At 43.1% G+C, this 19,451-nt stretch overlaps 1 protein-coding gene and 1 long non-coding RNA gene across 5 annotated transcripts in view; both read right to left on the bottom strand.

Annotated features, from left to right (window-relative positions):
• Positions 1-260: 260 nt before the first annotated feature.
• LOC306940462 lies at positions 261-6,615 on the bottom strand. Its single transcript, XR_013792021.1, has 2 exons — positions 1,980-6,615; positions 261-1,939 (listed from the first exon to the last, which is right to left on the bottom strand). It is a non-coding gene; the product is annotated as an uncharacterized lncRNA (long non-coding RNA).
• A 257-nt stretch (positions 6,616-6,872) lies between these two features.
• dnmt3aa (DNA (cytosine-5-)-methyltransferase 3 alpha a) overlaps positions 6,873-19,451 on the bottom strand; it is a 54,512-nt gene continuing 41,933 nt past the window's right edge. For 3 of the 4 annotated variants that reach the window (XM_079525540.1, XM_079525537.1, XM_079525538.1), the window contains 12 exons: positions 17,919-18,071; positions 17,362-17,406; positions 16,293-16,372; positions 15,782-15,894; positions 13,491-13,680; positions 12,505-12,589; positions 11,528-11,673; positions 10,529-10,619; positions 10,025-10,173; positions 8,960-9,115; positions 8,189-8,307; positions 6,873-7,581 (listed from right to left, as the gene is read on the bottom strand). In XM_079525540.1, the coding sequence (XP_079381666.1) occupies positions 7,437-7,581; positions 8,189-8,307; positions 8,960-9,115; positions 10,025-10,173; positions 10,529-10,619; positions 11,528-11,673; positions 12,505-12,589; positions 13,491-13,680; positions 15,782-15,894; positions 16,293-16,372; positions 17,362-17,406; positions 17,919-18,071 (1,472 nt within the window). In that variant the 3' untranslated portion in view covers positions 6,873-7,436. The remainder of the gene's footprint in view (positions 7,582-8,188; positions 8,308-8,959; positions 9,116-10,024; positions 10,174-10,528; positions 10,620-11,527; positions 11,674-12,504; positions 12,590-13,490; positions 13,681-15,781; positions 15,895-16,292; positions 16,373-17,361; positions 17,407-17,918; positions 18,072-19,451) is intronic. The other variant, XM_079525539.1, reaches the window with a different exon arrangement.

Here is a 19,451-nt window from a genome sequence, read left to right on the forward strand (position 1 = left end):
AATGTATATTTTTAATTTCCTGAAAAATGTATATTTTTAATTTCCTGAAAAATGAAAATGTTGGAGTTAGGTGGTTTCTTCCCGACACCAGAGATATGGGATTTAAGTGGTTAATGATAATGCATACAGTACACAATACTGATTTGATCCCATATGCAATTGTTACTAAAGTCAAGCTTGTCTACAGAATATCCATTGCTTCACAAGGTTGGTCAGGTTCAAGGCACTTGTTTCTCAATAAGCAGACAACACAAAGGCTCTAAGCTAAAACACATGAAACAGTCCTTTTTTAATTCACGGTTCATTTCTTACATTGGTTCAAGTACAAAGTTAAAATGCCTTTTTTAATTAGTTCATATTCATACAAGAGTAAAATAATAATAGTGCCTTTTTTCATTACTACGACAAACTTAAATACAGTCATTGTAAAGACAAACTTGATTTATACTCCTAACAATATATTTTTCATATTTTTCAGATAAAATTTTAGCACCTTTTTGAAACACCACCAGTTCCTCCATTCCTAAGAGCTCATCTTTCATGTAGTCTATGAGATGAGCGTCTGCATGCGCCACAGCATTGTATTTGTGTACATGTTAATTGTTCTGAACAGTATACATCAGTGGTTCTCAAGCCTTTTCATTTAAAGGACCCCCCCATAACTCTGAATGTGTACAAATGTAACCAAATGGACCCGTAAGGGTCACGTACAGGCCTGTAAGAATCCATTTGGCTCCTAACTATCAAGAATTCAGCTGGGGAACCCCTACCACCTCAAGGACCCCTGGTGGTACCCAGAACCCACACTGAGAACCACTGCTATGCAGTGTTGTGCATGTATACTGTAATATTCTGAATAACTGTGTGTGTGTGTGTGTGTGTGTGTGTGTGTGTGTGTGTGTGTGTGTGTGTGTGTGTGTGTGAGAGTGTGTGTGTGTGTGCGTGTGTGTCTGCGCAGTGATTAAACAGCGCAACACTCTATTGGCAGCCTAAAAGCTGTCGATAGGCGAACAGAACCACCATCACCTTGTCCTCTGACTGTCTCTAAAAGCAGATGTGTTGAAATAGCCTATAGCCTATACTGACTGGGTTGTCTTTGCACACACATATTGGAATGTGTAAACAAAACAAAAACAACAACCAGAATGTGAAAGTTGTTTTTAAATAACACATTTAATTATGTTATGCTCGTCAATGATGCAGCCAGCTCCGTTCAACTCATCTCTTTTTAGAATGTGCCTTATAGCTTTATCGGTCCTACAATCTCCTCTGGCAGGTACAATAGAACAAGTCACTATGCTAACTGTACAATATGCTTTCTCTAGCCTCCATCTCTCTCGCCTCTCTAGGCTGAGGCTGAACTGAACTGAGCACCAACCTGGAACAGTACACACACACACAATAACAGATTATTATTGGAATTATTATTACCATTATTATTATTAATATTACTATTATTCCCTAATCTAACATGGAATCCGAGAGTACACTGACTGACTGACTGACTGACTGACATGCAGCACCTGGGTGGGATGGGGGCATTTTGGAGGGAGCACCAAACGGTTCAGGGTGATGATGTCACACCCAGTGGCACCGTGGGAAGGAAGCCTAACTGAGAAGGAAAATAAAACGAGTGCATGTTGTGTTTATTATGTGGATCTGGGGAGGCAAAGCGGTTTCTATCCGGAAGATAGTAGAAAAGACGGCACCATGTTGTTTTGTTGCGTTCACCATGTGTTTTTCGGATACACGTCACGTATATACTTGCCAGTACTGTAGAAAAGAGTTGAGTTTAAAAAGCACCTGAACGTCGGTTTTGTACAGAGAGTAAACGTGGTGGAAAGCTGTGAACCTCTGCTGGATTACTGATACTGTGTGTGAACGTGTGTGTGTGTGTGTGTGTGTGTGCGTGCGTGTGTGTGTGTGTCTGTGTGTGTGTCTCTGTGTGTGTGTGTGTGTGTGTGTGTATGTGTGTGCACGCGCACACACTCGCATTAGCTGGTATTTGTGTTATCTGAGATCAGTCCAAAGATGTGGAGGTATCCTCTTGGATTAAGGTGGCCATTTGAACACCAGCAGCACCAGAGAAATGTGGAAAAGCCGTTTTCTCTCAAAACATGAAATCAACATAGAGACCACATCAGAAGACACCCCTGTATGAATTATAGTCTATCACGGGATCAACGATACACAGCCTGTTTTAAGAGGAATTTGTCCTGTGTCTTCTATTATATCAAGGTTATTTTATACAGACTTTCAGACTGTATAACCTGTGCCAAACTATATACTGTAAATGATGGGTTTGGGGACTTTGGCGGGGTCTGTATAAAAGCATGTGTTCTTTATTCAGTCTTTTATAAATCTTGTGCCAAATCAGTGCACAGCACATGCACGTGTCATCTATAAAATGGTGGTTCAGTAAGGTTTTATCAGGTCTTACTGTAGAAACATTGCATGGCTATCAGTGTCAGAGCTGTACAGGCTATAAAAAGGCCATGTAAGGATTGTATCCATCATTCATACAGGGCTATTTACTGCAGTGGTGACTGGTGAGAAGTACAAAACCAGCGCTGTGTCTATAGAGCTCTATTTTGTCCTTTCAGTGGATGTCACATCTTCCTTTTGCATCCCTCGAATATAAGTGTAGGACAGAAAAACTACGTCTGATTATCTGCCAAATGTGGTTGGCAGACAAAGTTTCCACGGTTCCATTCATAGTTTGGATGAAATTTCTCACCCTGCTGGAAAGCAGATGGGACTGTTCAATTGGGGATGCAAAACTAGAGTGACTGAATCCACCAAAGAGACACTGTCTCCAAGAGCAGCCATGACTGTAAAGAATATTGAGGAAAGTGGTACTGACTGAACTCCCATCACTTCCTAACCAGTCCTGCGTAGCCATACAATCGGATATCTCCATCTACTGATACGTCTGGTGACTTCAACGTAGGTACTAGAACTGGGTGGAAACAATTCAGTCTTTATCTACGGATACAGACTATATTATGGATGGGAGGGATTCATTGGTGTGTTCTGATACATGTGTAAAAGTACTGTAAAAGAGTGTAAAAAACACTTGAACATCAGTTGTATATGTGGTGGAAAGCTGTGAACCTGCTGGTTTACACTAGTGATTACTGTATGTCTGTGTGTGTGTGTTTAGCTGGTTGTGTGTAACAGAGATAAGTCAGAAGATGTGGAGTCCTCTTTACGGTGGCCGTTTGAAGACCAGAAGCACCAGAGAAATGTGGAAGAGCTGTTCTATTTCATTCTTTCTGACCACCAGAGGCAGCGCTCAAGTCTGGAGTCGACTGGACGCTACAGTATCTGTCAAATTCAGGACAGGTCGAGAATTTAATATCAACATCACGTCCCTTATATCTTTTCTTGGCAGATAATGCGCGAATGCAGGTTGAATCACAGAAAGAAGACAGCTTAGTTGTCTAGGGGGGTCTAGGGGTACACACCGTTTCGATACAGGACATTCAGTTCGGTACGGCTATGTACCGAACAAGTGGAAAAAGAATGAAATTAATATTAGTTTTGTGTGCTGAATCTTTATTCTGAGTTCCCAATTACCACATGGAACCAGAAACCCACCAGAAACCTGCCTCAGGAGGGGTGAAAATGGTAAATATGGCACAGCAAAGATGGTCCTCAACACACTGCCATCTTTGGTTCTCTGAGATGGAGACAATTGGGACAATTGGGTCGTCTTTTGGAACGTGCATTGCAGGGCACACCCATGGCCAGATTGCCTCCTCTATGCCTTCCCACTTTTTCCACTGATAGTGGCAGCGCTACACAGAATCCAGCAAGGCTACCACAGACTCCTCCTATTGGTTGTCCCAAATTGGCCAGGGAGGCCCTGGTTCCCAGGGATACACAGGCTTCTGGACGGAGTTCCATGGCACCTGCCCAGAAGGAAAGACCTACTCTCGCATCAGGCATCCGAGCCCGGAAATCCTACAGCATGGGTATGGGATCCACTCCTAAACACAACCAGGTGGTAATCCAAACTCTTTTGGACTCAAGGGCACTCTCCATCAGGGCATTTTATGCCAACATGTGGAAATATTTTTTAAAGTGGTGTCGGCTTCACAAAGGGGTAACTGAGAGTTCCCCTGTGTCAATAATAATGTAGTTTTGTCCATCTTGGAAAAGAAGCGGGGACCCTGTGGGTGCTGGTGGCGTGTTCTCTCCTCTGCATCATATGTACTGCCCATACCCTATGTGGGGTTGGCGAAAGGGCCTTTCTGTGGGGAATTTTCATGTTCGTAGGGTAGGTACCCTCACAAAAAACATGCAGTAATCCTGGTCTATACTGCCTTCCCCTGGTCAGCCTGATGGAGGGGAAAGGAACTGTTTGGAATAACGTGTTCCTTCCACACGCTACATCCTACCAGGGAAACTACCACCTGTCAGGTGATAGGAAGCAGCCTGCTGACTCCTCATGCATTGAAGGAAGCATGAGCTCAGTTGGCAGAGGGAGAGTAGCGCCCAGAATTACAGCTTAGGCAATTTATTGGCACCAGGTAAAAAAAAAAGGGTTACAAAATCGTGGGATAAAAATGTAGAGATAAAAGAAGCTCTCTGCTTCTACACTGAGGTGCCATGTGGCTGCGATTTCAACCAGGCATATTAGAGTCAACCAGACTGTGGGCTCTAACATTCTGGTGACCCTGCAGGTTATTAAGGTACCCTCATCATGGACCATCTTTGAGCCTCTAGAGCAGTTAGCATTTGTTACAAATAAACCCCTCTTGATTCTCAATATAGGCTACAGGTACGTTCTGCGCCCTACATAACCCAAGATCACGCCAAGATCACGTAACATGGTTGATATTAATACTCGACTTGTGTGTGATGAGGATAACATCCAGAGTTAAGCACAGTGCCTCTGGTGTGTACATACATACTGTATGTAATATGAAATGATAGTTACAGCAGAGAGACCACACCAGAACACACACTTGTATGAATAATTTAGCTATGGGACCAACCTTTACACAGCCTGTGTTTAAAGGAATTTGTCTGTCCTATCTTGTCAAAAAATTATAACTTAGGTTATTTAATACAGATTTTCATATATGGTAACCTGTGTCGAAACATATGTTCCACCATCATTAATGAAGATGTCGATCCAAATCAGTGCACACCATGTGACTGTGTCGTCTATAAAATGGTGGTTCAGTAAGGCTTTATCAGGTCTTACTGTAGAAACATTGCATGGCTATCAGTGTCAGAACTGTACAGGCTATAAAAAGGCCATGTAAGGATTGTATCCATCATTCATACAGGGCTATTTACTGCAGTGGTGAGAAGTACAAAACAAGCACTGTGTCTATAGAGTTGCATTTGTCCATGGCTTTCAGTGGATGTCAGCTTCATTTTGCATCCCTCGTATTAAAGAGTAGGGCTGAAAAACGATGGTTGATTATCTGCCAAAAGAGGCTTGCAGAGAAAGTTTCCACCCATACTGTAGTTTGGATGAAATTTCTCACCCTGCTGGAAAGCATCTGGTACTGTTCAAATGAGGATGCAAAACTAGAGTGACTGAAGCCACCCAGTCTCCAAGAGCACCCATTACTGTAAAGTGTGTGTGTGTGTGTGTGTGTGTGTGTGTGTGTGTGTGTGTGTGTGTGTGTGTGTGTGTGTGTGTGTTTGTGTGTGCGCGTGTGCGTGTGTGTGTGAGATATCATCATTGCACTGTAATACACTGGCAGCACTATTACTAACTATGGATACCGACTACGTGTTATGGATCGGAGAGATTTGTTGGTTTTATAAAAAAAAAGAAAACAGTAAAAAAAAGAGAGAAAGAAAAGAAACTCAGGACATCTTTGCAAACTTGGCCCGTAGTTTCAACTACAGTTAACCACGACACGGTAAAGGCAGGGGAACAGACGTAACATTTGGGGACAGAATGTCTGTAGTTAGGAACCCCTGCAACGCAAGAAGAGAGTGAGTGTTGGTTGTGTTTGGAGACATACCCTGCTGTGGTACAGAGCAGGTTAGCACCATGGACCATGGTCAGCCAGTGGGCTTTGAGAGAATACAGTCCTTTACAAGGTAGAAGTGAGTGTACATAATATGTTGTGTACAGTATGTATAAGTGTGCATGTGTGTGTGTGTGTGTGCGTGTGTGTGTGTTACCTCCTCTGTAAACGGGTTGTGAGCCTGGTTATGTTGTGTACAGCCTATATGCATGTACGTACGCCTAGTTGGTCACAAGTGGGTACTGTATGTAATGTATGTAGTATGTACTGCTATCTTAATGTCCATACTATGTATTGTATTGTCTGTGTGTGAACATGTGCACGGCACTGCACGCATGCGATCCTATGACTATCAAGTTTTTGGTGTGTATCAATTTGTATTCATGTATTGTTGTCAGTTGTCTGTGTATCTAGCAGATTTCACTTCATGTATGTATATGAAGTTGGTTGTGTCCATATGCATGTACTAGGCAGGGTTCAATTTGCTGTGTGGGGGGAGATATGGGCTAGGGGAACCATGTCTCTGCTTTTGATACCCACCCCTCGAGTCATGTTTATTACCAGTGGGGATATATATGTTTTATCCCTGCTTCTGGTCAGACTGAATTAAATACAAATCAGAATGCCCCAAACGTTCCGGGTACCTATGAAGCACTGTTGCAGGACGCCCAGCAGCAACGTTTCACCATGGCGTTATTATAGTATGGATGTTGTTGATATGAATACTTCTATTCCTCTTTGGGAAAACGCTGACATAACACGGTCCTCAGTGGAGGATCGCAGATAGTAGGACATGTTTGTCCTGCATAGCAACGGTATCGGGGGAGGTGCGCGAGTGGGTGGGGCTTACCGCAAGGTCCAATACAGTGTTGGTTCATTTTTGGCCAGGTGTTTGTTGCCCCCCAGAGCTTGGTGCCCAGGGCTGCAGCCCCTAAAGCCTGTACATTAAGCTGAGGCAGACAATGTCCATTACATTCACTCATTCACGCAATAATAGCCATGCTATTAACCATGCAAGGCACCAACCATGCTCATCCAGAGCAGTCAGGGGTTCAGTGGCTTGCTCAAGGACACTTTAACACCAATCCAAGGGGAGCCGAGTATCAAACTGGAAACCTTCTGATTCCCAAGCAGCCGCTCTGCCCCCAATGTGCATTACATTCACCCATTCACACACTGACGACGGGGGAAACCATGCACACCAACCTGCCCATTGGAAGCAGATTGGGTGTCTTGCGCAAGAACCCAGGAATTGAACCCGGGAACCCGATTCCGATTCCCAAGCAAATGCTCTCCCTCTTGAGCATCCCTATTTTTCAAATTGAACCCTGCATGTACGTGTGTGTGTGTGTGTGTGTGTGTGTGTGTGTGTGTGTGTGTGTGTGCGCGCGCGCGTGTGCGTGTGTGTGTCCAGAGCTAATCTCGCAAACCGCTGGGCTAATCATTGCAGGCGAAGTACTCCTTGAGTGGGGCAAAGAGATGCCGGATAACGGGGACACTCCAGGAGCGTCCCAGCAGCCGCTGTCTGGCGAGACGACTCATGTTGGACACGTCAGTGTAGTGGACGGGGAAACCGAACACCCTGGAGGACAGAAGGACATGCCGGGGCACGGAGACAGTTTATGTTAGAGCTCATGGAGGACTGTCACACGCTGGCCTCTACTCACCGCTGAGGCTGATGATCAGAATACAGAATAGAATGTTTCGGGAATTGAATTGCAACCACCCCAGGTGTACAAAAATACACGCACGCACGCACGCACGCACGCACGCACACACACACGCACGCACACTAGGCCTGTCACAATGCCTAATCACAATTATTTTAGATATCGCAATTATGTTTGTAAAATCATCCATACATTTTCACAAGAAAAAAAAAGACGTATTGTAAGCTTGTAGATCAACTATTTCCTATTTTTGGAAAGAGAAAAAAGAATAATTAAATGTGTCAGTGATTTCGTTATATATAAGTTATTTGTCATGTCTGCCCTGTGCAATTTGCGAAGCCTAAAAGGCAAACAGAAATACAAATTGTAACGTTCCAAAACACAATTCAATCGTTAATCGCAATTATTTGTGTGACAATAATCGTCAACATAAATTTGTAATCGAGACAGCCCTAATGCACGCACGCACGCACGCATACACGCACACACACACACACACACACACACACAGAGCTGTACCTCTCCATCTCGGTGCACCAGAGGATGTCCTCCTTGTTGTCCATGTAGACGGGGAAGTGCTCGTCTTTCCCCTGCTTCACAGAGTTAGAGCGCGTTGTTATCGTACGCAACTTCTCAAACTGGAACACACACGCCCAGCAGAGAGGCACACACCCACACAAATACTAAATCAGCACCTCCCATTCTTTGCTCAGTGCTTGAATGGCAAAATGGTAAATGGTGCATTTATATATCCATGGCGTGACGAATTCACCCAATCATGCACACATTCACACAGACGGTGGAGGACACTATGCAACACCAGCCTGCTCATGGGAGCAGTTAGGGGTTTAGCATCTTGCTCAACAACACAAAGCTAGGGGAGCCAGGAATCAAACCGGGAACCTTCCAATTCCCAAGCATCCACTCTACCTCCTGAGTCGCTGACGCCCCAGATAAACTATTATTTACGCTATCTATTTTCTGGTTTATATTGCTCTGTACATTTTCTCACTGCTGAGAATGAATGTGGAATTGTCCAAACAGTTCATCGTGAGATGCTGCAGTGACATTTGTGAAGCAAGACAAATTTGAAATGATGAAATCTTTCAATATTTAGCTCACTGTATTCTCAAGACAATACGTGCTGCTGAGTGTATTAAGCTGATCAACATTTTCTTTTAGTGTCATTTTAGACATCAACTCACACACACACACACACACACACACACACACACACACACACACACACACACACACACACACACACACACACACACACACACAGTGTACCTTGGCTGTGCGCCCATGCTCTAGGCACTCCTGTAGGTCCAGCCTGTCGTTGGCCATGGCTGAGAGAGGTCTGGACATGCCAGGCAGGTTGCCCCAGAAGTATCTCGCTCGGTGTGCAGCAGACACTTCCTTGGCATCAATCATTATTGGATTAGCCTGCAGGGAAACAGGAGGTTTAAAGCTAAATTATTACCACACAGTCATGTATTAGTAAAATAAAACCTTCTTGATTCTTGATTATGCTTGTCATACCTAATAACGTCATATATTTAGAACGGGAAAGTGGATTGCAGCTGTGGTGTATAATAGTATAATAACTGTGAACATGAGTGCTTCAGTGCAGACATTTTGTTTATTTTTATTCAAACACCAAATAGATGATTCATTGCAAGTATAGCAACAGTGGGAATGGTTTTCTTCTTTGTTTTAACCACAATAAAATTAGTTGTATATTGCAAACTTCCCTAGTAAAGGTAACTACTAAAGATACTTTTGTTTAAATAGGAAATAACAGACTCAGGTGTATGCATTTCAAAATTACCAGAATAATACCAAGAGGAGAAGGATACTCAGCATGTTATCAGGAAAATGCTAAAGAAGAATGTCTAAACATCAGCCTCTGTTTGGAAATATGGACATTTTCCCCCAGGAAGCCTATGAATTTAGTTTACTTTTCCTGGTGTTGCACTTTCGACATTACATAGTGAACAGGATGGGAGATGGTTTGGTTGGGTGGGGGGAGTCATGGAACATTTGTGAGCTGGATTTTCACCCATGATGTCATGTGCACAACATGTCCTCGGAGTCAACAGGAGACCATATAAAGTGAGGCTCATTTTAGGTTATTTGGATAATCAGAGATAATCAGGAGTCATCTTCCTCCACCACCGGGGGGCAGTGAAGCTCACTGTAAGTTTGTCTGCTCTCCTTAACTTCATTTTGTGCCTTTTGGCTACTACTGTGACAGTGTTCATTTGTTTATGTCATTGTGTGTGTGTGTGTGTGTGTGTGTGTGTGTGTGTGTGTGTGTGTGTGTGTGTGTGTGTGAGTGCGTGCGTGTCCAACCTCCAGGAAGCGTGAGATGTCCCTCTTGTCGCTGACTCCCATGGCCACCACGTTCTCAAACAGCCAGAAAAAGGGACGTTCGTCCCCTGGTTTTGGCCGCGCCTCGTGCAACAGCCGGTAAAACTCAAAAAACAGCCTCCCAGTGCCCTCTGACAGAAGAGAGAGGAGAGACACAGAGAAGAGAGAAGCCGATGTAACGGGATATAGCGATGTAATGATGCTTTTTGCTGAATTCAATTCTCCAAAGAGACATTAGAATACATACAGTGATCAAGCAGCTAATGACAATGTGTTTCAAGTTGTTTATTGTCACAAATATATTGCCTACAATACAAGTGGTAGTGACCTTACAGGCCTTGCAATTATTGCCAATAATACCCTCAACAGCGTGGACAACAATACAAATAAATAAGTAATAATAAGTAATAGAATAAGAAGAAAATGGGGGGGGGGGAATCACATAATAGCTTATTTACAGTAGCCGGTTTTGACAAAGCTTCTTACCAAAGAGGCCCTTGCGCGCAGGGTTGACTATGGACAGGTCATTACAGGGACTCCCCCCGATCACCAGGTCAAATGGTCCCCACTCCTGGATCTGACTTACACACACAGCTCATGTCAACAGCACCATACAGACAGAACACGTTGATACTAGCCTGATAATGCAGGAAGAAAACATAATCTTTCAGTTCAATTCTCTGATGGAAAGACTTTTCATAATTTAATGCACACCAGTGTGGTGGAAAGATCATTTTTGTTTCACTGAACGCTGAATTCCCACCCGTGTCCGCGTTCCGAGGAAACGATGAGTTCTGGGTTGCATAATCTCTTAAAACACAATTGTTCTGGCTCTACTGGGTTCCACTGGGGTCTAGCTTGTCTGAAGTGATCAACAGTTCTATTTAATCAGGCAATGTGAGCTCACATGGGAGCTGGGAGGAGATTACACAGAGGCCTGCTATGGATTAAAGCCAAACCTAGCACTAGTGAAAATAGCTGATGCGCTGTGGGAACCAAAACGATTTGGTGGACACGGAAAACATTGATAATTGATAGAAATAAGTCATTGTTTGAGTGAACTACTCCCTGTCACTTCACACCCGTGTGAAGAGACATCATAATACATCATCTCATTCTGGCCAATCCTGACTTTTGCAATGTTTGTGTTTACACTCTAGTTTTATGTCCAGCTTTTGGTTTATGTGCACAAACTTTGTCCTACACAAACATTAAATCCCATTGACAATGAATGGACAATTCTGATTGACCGGAATGAGATGATGATGATGTACGATGATAAGATTGCCCCTCACTTCACACAAGTGTGATTTTATTTACATATAGGCCTATATTTTCTCATATTAATGTTATATAAAATCTTAGTGTTTTGCCTATTATTTGGAGTACTTGCAGTACCCTCACAGAGTCACGGCGCACCAGTGGTCCCCGGCCCGCAGGTTGAGAATCACTGCTATAGGGTTTAAGTGGCTAAACTCAACTCACATGTTTGTGGGTGACATTGCGAACGTCGCCCACATAGATGATGCGCCCGTGGTGCCTGACGAGGCCCACCGTGATGGAGTCTTCACACACCTCTGAGGCCACGTACCTCTCCACCTGGATGCCCAGGTCCCTCAGCACCAGCATACCTGAGCGCAAGGCAAACTATTAGAATAGGCTCTATGCACACAGAACAACGCTTCCTACTTCCGGGCCGCTTCCCTACTTCCATCACAGGTGTAATCGATGACACTAATTAAGGCTCTGTTCCATTTAGTGTGCAGTGGTTATCAAACTGTTTCATTTCAAGGACCCCCATAACTCTGGAGTGTACAAATGGAACCAAATTGACCTGTATGGGTCCATTTGGTTCCATGTTGTACACTCTCAAGAGTTATACCGTATAGGGGGCCATTTGGAACACATACAAGGACACTTTGAGACCCACTGGTGTAGCAACTCCTTAACAATTAATCGGTAATTCATCAGTAAGGACTAGCGGTTACCGGTTAATACAATTTCTCCTAATGGCCATCACTAATCTCTATATATATTTGTTTTATGCCTAACGGAACCTTAGCATCCATAAAGATAAGTAATTACAATATGAGGACTTTTGGAAGTCACAAAAGCACACTTAACCATGCGTACGGTATGTGCTCTCACACATGCGCACACATGCACGCACGCACGCGCGCGCGCACGCACACATGCACGCACACACACACAAAAAATGCCACACTGCTGACCTAATAAACAATCACAGAGAAGAAAACAGTCCCTTAACTTGTTTTCATCTGCTGCCCTTGACAACAGACACAGAGCAACATTGTGACAGCTGCCTCCAATGTCACACACACACACACACACACACACACACACACACACACACACACACACACACACACACACACACACACACACACACACACACACACACACACACACACACACACATCTCACACACATATCTCACACACCTGTGGCGATGCCATCAAATAGAGAGAGGACTTTGATTGGTTTCCTCTTCTCTGCTGCTACTGGAGGATACAGTTTGGCTGGCTCCTGTTATAGACAGACAAATATAGTAAGTAAGTAAGTAAGTAAGTAGATAGGTAAGTAAGTAGATAGGTAAGTATAAGTAAGTATAGGTAAGTAAGTAGTACATTGTGGTAGCATTATACCTATGGCAAGGTCGCGCTGAAAAAGGTCGCGCAAGGTCGCGCTGTAAAAGAGACGCAGTCTCAATGTGTTTTTACTGGTTAAATAAAAAATAAAAACAACAGGTCTGGGAATGCCCATATATGGACCTTTTTTCATGCCGGGTAGGGGTAAAATGTGTGCTAATTAGTAAGGCCATGCAGGGCCTCGGGCCAGCCCAGTTAGGGCCCAGGTAGGGCTGGGCCTTTATTTTCAGGACCCCCAGAATGATATGCATTTGGTCTCAAAATATGTTGTTCCAGGGACCCCCCAGAAGCAAATAGTTGAGTTAAAAACGTTCACTGTGAAAGAATATATATTCAAAGATTCGCACATGTTTTCACAATTTTTCAAAAATAGCAGATCTACAAGCTCATAGCGTGGCACCAAGTGCTGCACTATGAGCTTGTATATCTGCTATTTTTTAATAGCTAAAGTTTAAAATGATGGTTAAAGTGATTAAAAGCTAACGTGAGGTCTTAGTGGGTTATTACTTCTCCCATGAGCTCATGTATTAAACTTCTATCTTAAAATGTAAAGTGTCTCCGACTCAGTTTGCCATAACAATTACTAAATGATACAGAATTCCATGACGATAGATCGATAGATATAGTGAATCAAAGAGGAAGGGCAGGACAGGGACTCAAACAGAATGAAAGAGAAATTAGTTACAGCATATTACGATATATTTTATCTCTCTCATACCCTCTCTCTCTCTCTCTCTCTCTCTCTCTCTCTCACATGCACACACACTCTCTCCACTCACAAAATCCTGTTCGTGGTTGTTGGCGAAGAACAGCTGTAGTCGTGAGGGCCAGTCGTCCCGTCGCCGTAGCAACCCAAATGTGTTGCGGGGGCCAGAGCCACACATGAAACAGTTCCACGGATCCTCTTTGATTGCTGCCGCTGCACATCCCTCCCCTACTAACAGATCTACACACGCCACACAGAAACACCTACACATGCACACGCACACGCACACACACACACACACACACACACACACACACCCCGAACATAGAGGAACATATTGTTAGCATCATCCAAGTCGCTCCAAATGACAATATCAGACAAAATGTATAATGTAAGCTCTACTCTACTCTTATCTATCCATCTAGATCACCCAGTCACCACATCCTTATGGAGGGAGGGCTCTTTAACTGCCAATCAGCAGTCAAGAAAGCTTAATTAATTTCAGCCCATGCCTCCCTAGTACAGTCTCTGCAATTCCTAAAATTGCTCTCACTGAGACTTGGATAAACCCTGAGCCAGCTACTTGTGTCGCTCTCTCAGAAACCATTTAACTTCACCCACTCTCCCAGGCTATTACCTCCTACATATAGAGCTGCTAATGTGCCTGGGCCTTGTGTTCTGTAGACTAGGGGCTCCAATTTCGTCTCATCTTTCTAAATACACTGTTTTGGGATTTAGCAGTGGGGAAGGGGTGTTCCCCCACTAAAGTTGGTCTAAATCCCTAAAACACCTCCGTTACCCGTTATATTATGCATAGGTGTGGTTTGGGCGTTACAATAATTAAACCAAATTTAACCAATCACCAGTCCACGTGCCATTGCCTTTAAGAGATCCCTTATCCGTTGCCCATTAGTGCTATATTGCTTCATAGCCTTACGGTCTATAGCCCATGGAAGAGTGTTGCGTTGCTTCCCCCCCCCCCCCCTCTTTTTTTTCCTCCACCCCGCACAGAGCCAAGAACACTCGTCTTTTCATTGAGTCACAACTCGCTCAAATCTTGCTCAATTTAAAAAAAAATGTACAAAGTACTACGAAATTCGGGCTTTCATTTGGTATATAGATCGATCGTGTAGGCCGTCTCTACGAAACGGTATCAAGCGGAAAGGAAAGGTCGGTCAATTGGATTAAACGCCATTTGCGCTATGGGATGATGAAACTGAACGAACAAATGCGTGGAATCGCATTAAGGGACAGAGAAAGCTCCTATATTCGTAATTTTCGGGCAGCGGCTGAATTGCGGAGACGAAATTGGAGCCCTAGAGCTTGTTCTCCCTCTAACCTCACTTATCCTCCTTTAGGCCTCACAGCACCACTTTAAAACCATCTCCATCCAACCTTAACCTGCCATCACCTGAGGTCTCACTCAAAATCCCTCCTCTCTCCTCTTCTTCTACCATCTCCTTCCTCTTAACGGACTCTGCAGCCTACTCCGTCCTCTGCACTCTGCACCTCTGCATTTCATCTGCCCTTGACCATCACTGCCCTCTCTCCGGGGCTCCGCCAGCTCCTTGGTTATCTGAAACCCTCAGAGCCCCTTAATGCTGACTTAGATCAACTAACACAGGAAGTCTGTCGTCCCTTCCCTGGCCTAAAACGCCATGGCCAACGCCCTACACGTCCTAGATATTTCTCCCTTCAGGCTCCCAGGCAGTGAAATAAAGGACTGCAGAGACACTCCCCATTTTCCACCGCAGTCTGAATATTCAACTTGCCTCCACTTCACCCCCTAGAACACCTCTATCCAGAATCAGATATTATGTTGGTTACTTCACATATGTTTTATTTAGATTTTGCTTTACCACAAATGCTAAGAATAATATTTAGCATATTGTTTAGACAGATGCTTGGTTTGACCAGTGAAATATAAATTTAATTTTAAAATAGCTCCACAGTACATCTCCAATCTGCTATCTCCACTCTACTGTATGACACCTGAATAAACTATTATATTAAGCAAACTCCAAAATGATGGAATTTGTGATGCAAGCTTTAAAAAAGTATAGACCAGTGGTTCTGGATCAGGGCCCACTTGAAAAGCTCAAAAGCCTGCGTTAATTTTCAGAGCATGTTCATTTTAATGACCAATTAAGGGATTGTGCTCCGGCTTGGATCAATGGAATTAATGCAGTATATTTAAAAGTTATTATTTATCGGTATCACATCACTTTTCAACATTTTAAAGAAAAAACATGTTTTCTTTTCTCCATAATTGTAAAAAAGATATATATTATCATTAAACTTTTATTGTTGCGATATCCTCACAACCCACAGGTTGAGAAGTGCTGGTATATGCAGTGCTCTGACCTGCAGCAGTTGTTGTTGCCACACATGAGCACTTCCCTGCCTCCACAGCAGATGGTGCAGTAGGACTGGTAGCCATCGTCGTCGTATTGGTAGGCACACTCCAGGAAACAGTTCTACCACAGTACAAAACCCACACGGTCAGAGGAAGTGCATTTGTGCGTGCGTGTTTGTGTACAGCATGTATGAATGTGTGAACAATCGAAGTGAGTGTCTCTGTGTGTGATTATTCGAGTGGATTATTTTTTGTAAATGTGTAACATTTTTGTTTGGGTGGATTGAGTGAGTGTGAGTTTGTGCGCTCCTGTGCATGCATGCATGTGTTTGATCGTGGCTGTCTGTACCTGATTTATAGAAAGAGTGTGTCTGAGTGTGCCTGAGTGAGGTGTGTGCATGCGTGCATGCGTGTGCATGTGTGAGAGCGTTTGTCAATATCACCATTCATTCAGTAGCACTAAGTACATAGAGTTTTGTTTAGCTGCCGCTGACTGCAGAAGTCCACTGCATTGCTTACCTTGCAGCTCTGACACATGGCTCCTATAAAGAGAGGGTGCTCCAGAGAGACATTGAGACTGCCACAGGAAATACAGATATCTGCAGGTAGAACATCAGAGAGAGAGACACACAACTATGATAAACAATACAAAATAAACATGTTTAGCATTTTGCAAGTTGATATGTATTGCACCATTGATTTTTTCCACCGCTTTTTTCCAGTAGATATGTCAGACCACAGTTTTGGTGGTTTGACTAATCCACATTTCCTTTAAAACTGTTAGAATAGGTTTGAAAACTAAGTTGGCAATTCATCTGCAAGTTGTATTGAAATGGTGACACTTTATTATGTCACTTCAAGAGAGAACAATTCTCAAGCACAAGGGAATATGTTGAACACACAATATGCTTCCTGTCCTGTCTCCTGAATACTGTCATGGTAACACAGATTCCAGATGATTTCATCAAGCCATCCTCAGTGTATGACAAGACAGTATTCCTTATAGGGTCACCATAGCATACACTGATGCTGGCTTCATGCCTAAATGTTTTATGTCTGCCTCCATGTGTTGTATCACTCAACAGAAGCAACAATTTTTCCACCCTTTAATGTGCGAGTGCTTTCTTTAATTGCAATTGTGGTTAAGAAACACCTGTTTGAACATTTTCATGTTCATGTTACTTTGTAATTGAGAGCAACAGAGAGCAGTGTTTGAAAGATAGAAATATCAGCTCTCTCATGTGCTCAAGTAGGTCAGCGGTGTAGTCACTGTGACTTTGGAGTGTTGGCTATTTCTCTACTACAGTGATTCTTTGTGAGCCGTGCACCCGGTAAACTGCATTGTTTTGACTGAGAGTGCTCGTTTGTCTCTTCTTCTATGTTCAAATCCTTTTCAACATTTAAGAAAATGGTTAAAAAAAAGCCAATCTACAAGCTCACAATACGTCACATCGCAATGTATTATGAGTTTGTAGATCAGCTTTTTCCGCTGTTCGCTGGATGATGAAGTATACAGGTCTTGAGTCATTAACGCCAGACCAACCCTTACTCAGACGCCCTATGCTCTTTGCTTCCAGAACACCTTTACCTTCCATGTTCCTGGTCTTCTGTTTGACCTCAGAAATGAGTCTCTCTGAAAACAAGAACAAAGGAGATGCACTGTCATTAATGAACACTAACACACAACCAGGAATGGGTCATAGCACACAGATTCCTTTGTCATAGACAAAGAAATCAGCTCCTGAGAACTAAGACTGTATTTATCACTTCTCTACTGGTGCTGACACAGCTTTGAGGCGCTATCCCCTCCTATATTCAGCTATAGTAGATTTTTGTCCTAACACAAACATTAAATGCCATTGACAATGAATGGAGAATTTACGTCATATGTATCTGAGCAAATCGAAAAGTTGAAAAGGGTGAAGTGAATGTTCTTATAGATTGGCCATTCTCACTATTTGTGAAATAGGACTGGTGGTTAATGAATCCGTAATGCATTTTAGTAGGTTTGTCAGTGGGGAGACACCAAATTTCTCTGTTGGGTCTCGAACTGAACCCCTGGTTTAGACAGGGGTTACCGTTAGGGTTTTGTAATCAATAAATACAAGAAGCATCACGTAAAATCAATACGTCCAAATTATGTACCTCTGGTCCCCTCGTCGATCACCTCTCGGATGATCTTGACCTTCTCCACCGCATTCTTGCGAGGTTTCTTGGCTGGAGGGGGGGGCGTGTACGCTGCCTCTGGCTCCGCCCACATTTCATGGTATGGTACCTCCTTATATGGGTTCTGTTCCTCTGTGGAGAAGAACAGAGTCAGCCTACAGTATCTCCTCCCACTCTGTCCTCATCACAGGACCATGCAGCACTCCGCAAAGCCTCATCACTACATCACCACACCACACCTTCCATAACCACTTTAACACTGTCTCTCAACCTGCATGGGCTGTGAGGGTATCGCAAGTGGGCTCCTAAATGTTTGTTTAAAATAGTATACAATGTTACTTCCATTGTTCCAAGCCAAAACACAATTGATCAGATACAAGAACTAGACATGCACTCTCTCTCGCCAACTTGCGCCGTGCCCACAAGTAGGCCATGTATGGCCTACTTGTGGGTTCTTTTAAATTTAAATTCCTTTGTAAACAAAAAAAAATCACACCCGTGTGAACTGAGTGGTGTAAGGTCTTATATAGACTGATCAGCTGTGGTCTGACGTAATGTCTGACGTAATGAAATCACACCTGTGTGAACTGGGTGACCATAGCAACCATGCTCATTTTTTGGTACGAACAGACAGACAAACAGACAGACACGTAAACTAACAAAGCCAGTTGTAGGAGTGGTTTACACCACTCAAAAAAATAACTTAAAGAAGAGGACTCTGATGAAGGCCTCAGGCTGAAATGCGTAGGTCAACAAAAAACCCTTGCTTTTTATGGAATTATTTTTTTTCTACTTGAACTGAACAGAATTGCCTTGGACCTTCTTTAAGTTCAAAACACAATTGAATGATTCATTGGACATTATATTAAAATAAACATGCTCGGAAAATGCATGCAATCCACCCATCTGACTTGTTAAGTGGTTAGGGTGAGAAGTGCTTTTGAGAAGTGCTGTGACCAAGGCTTAGTAAACTGTTGCTGTTATTATTATTTAGCTTTTTACTGTGTCCTTGTAATTACTTAAAAGGATCCTTGGCTAATAAGACAAATATGCCTTAAAACATTATACTTCCCCTCTATGACTAAAATAAAATAATAAAAACACCTTAAATATTTTATTTCTTTCATAAATGTAGAATCTTTCACTCAATAGGAGCCGCTCCTGTCGCAAGTTGATGATGTCACATGTCCATGTGTGGTCCAGCCCTATGGAATATATGGAATCCACGTGCTAATAAAAAGTATTTAAAATATTTCTTTGATGCTCATATTAACCTTAGTAGGTATTAAGTTGTTTTTTATTTTTTACATCCAAAGCATCCAAACATTAGTGTCTGATGCCACAGTGCAAAGGCACGGCTTGAATTCAGCTTCATTACAAAAGCTGAACTCTAGACTGTATGCACCTGGTTCACGGATCAGTACAAAACAATGGAAGCTTGAATACCTGAAAGGTTATATCTCGGTGTACTGAATGTCTGTGTGAGTTCATCTTAAGTGTCTCTGTATGTGA

Source organism: Electrona antarctica, assembly GCF_951216825.1.
Source record: "Electrona antarctica genome assembly, chromosome: 17".
NCBI lineage: Eukaryota > Metazoa > Chordata > Actinopteri > Myctophiformes > Myctophidae > Electrona > Electrona antarctica.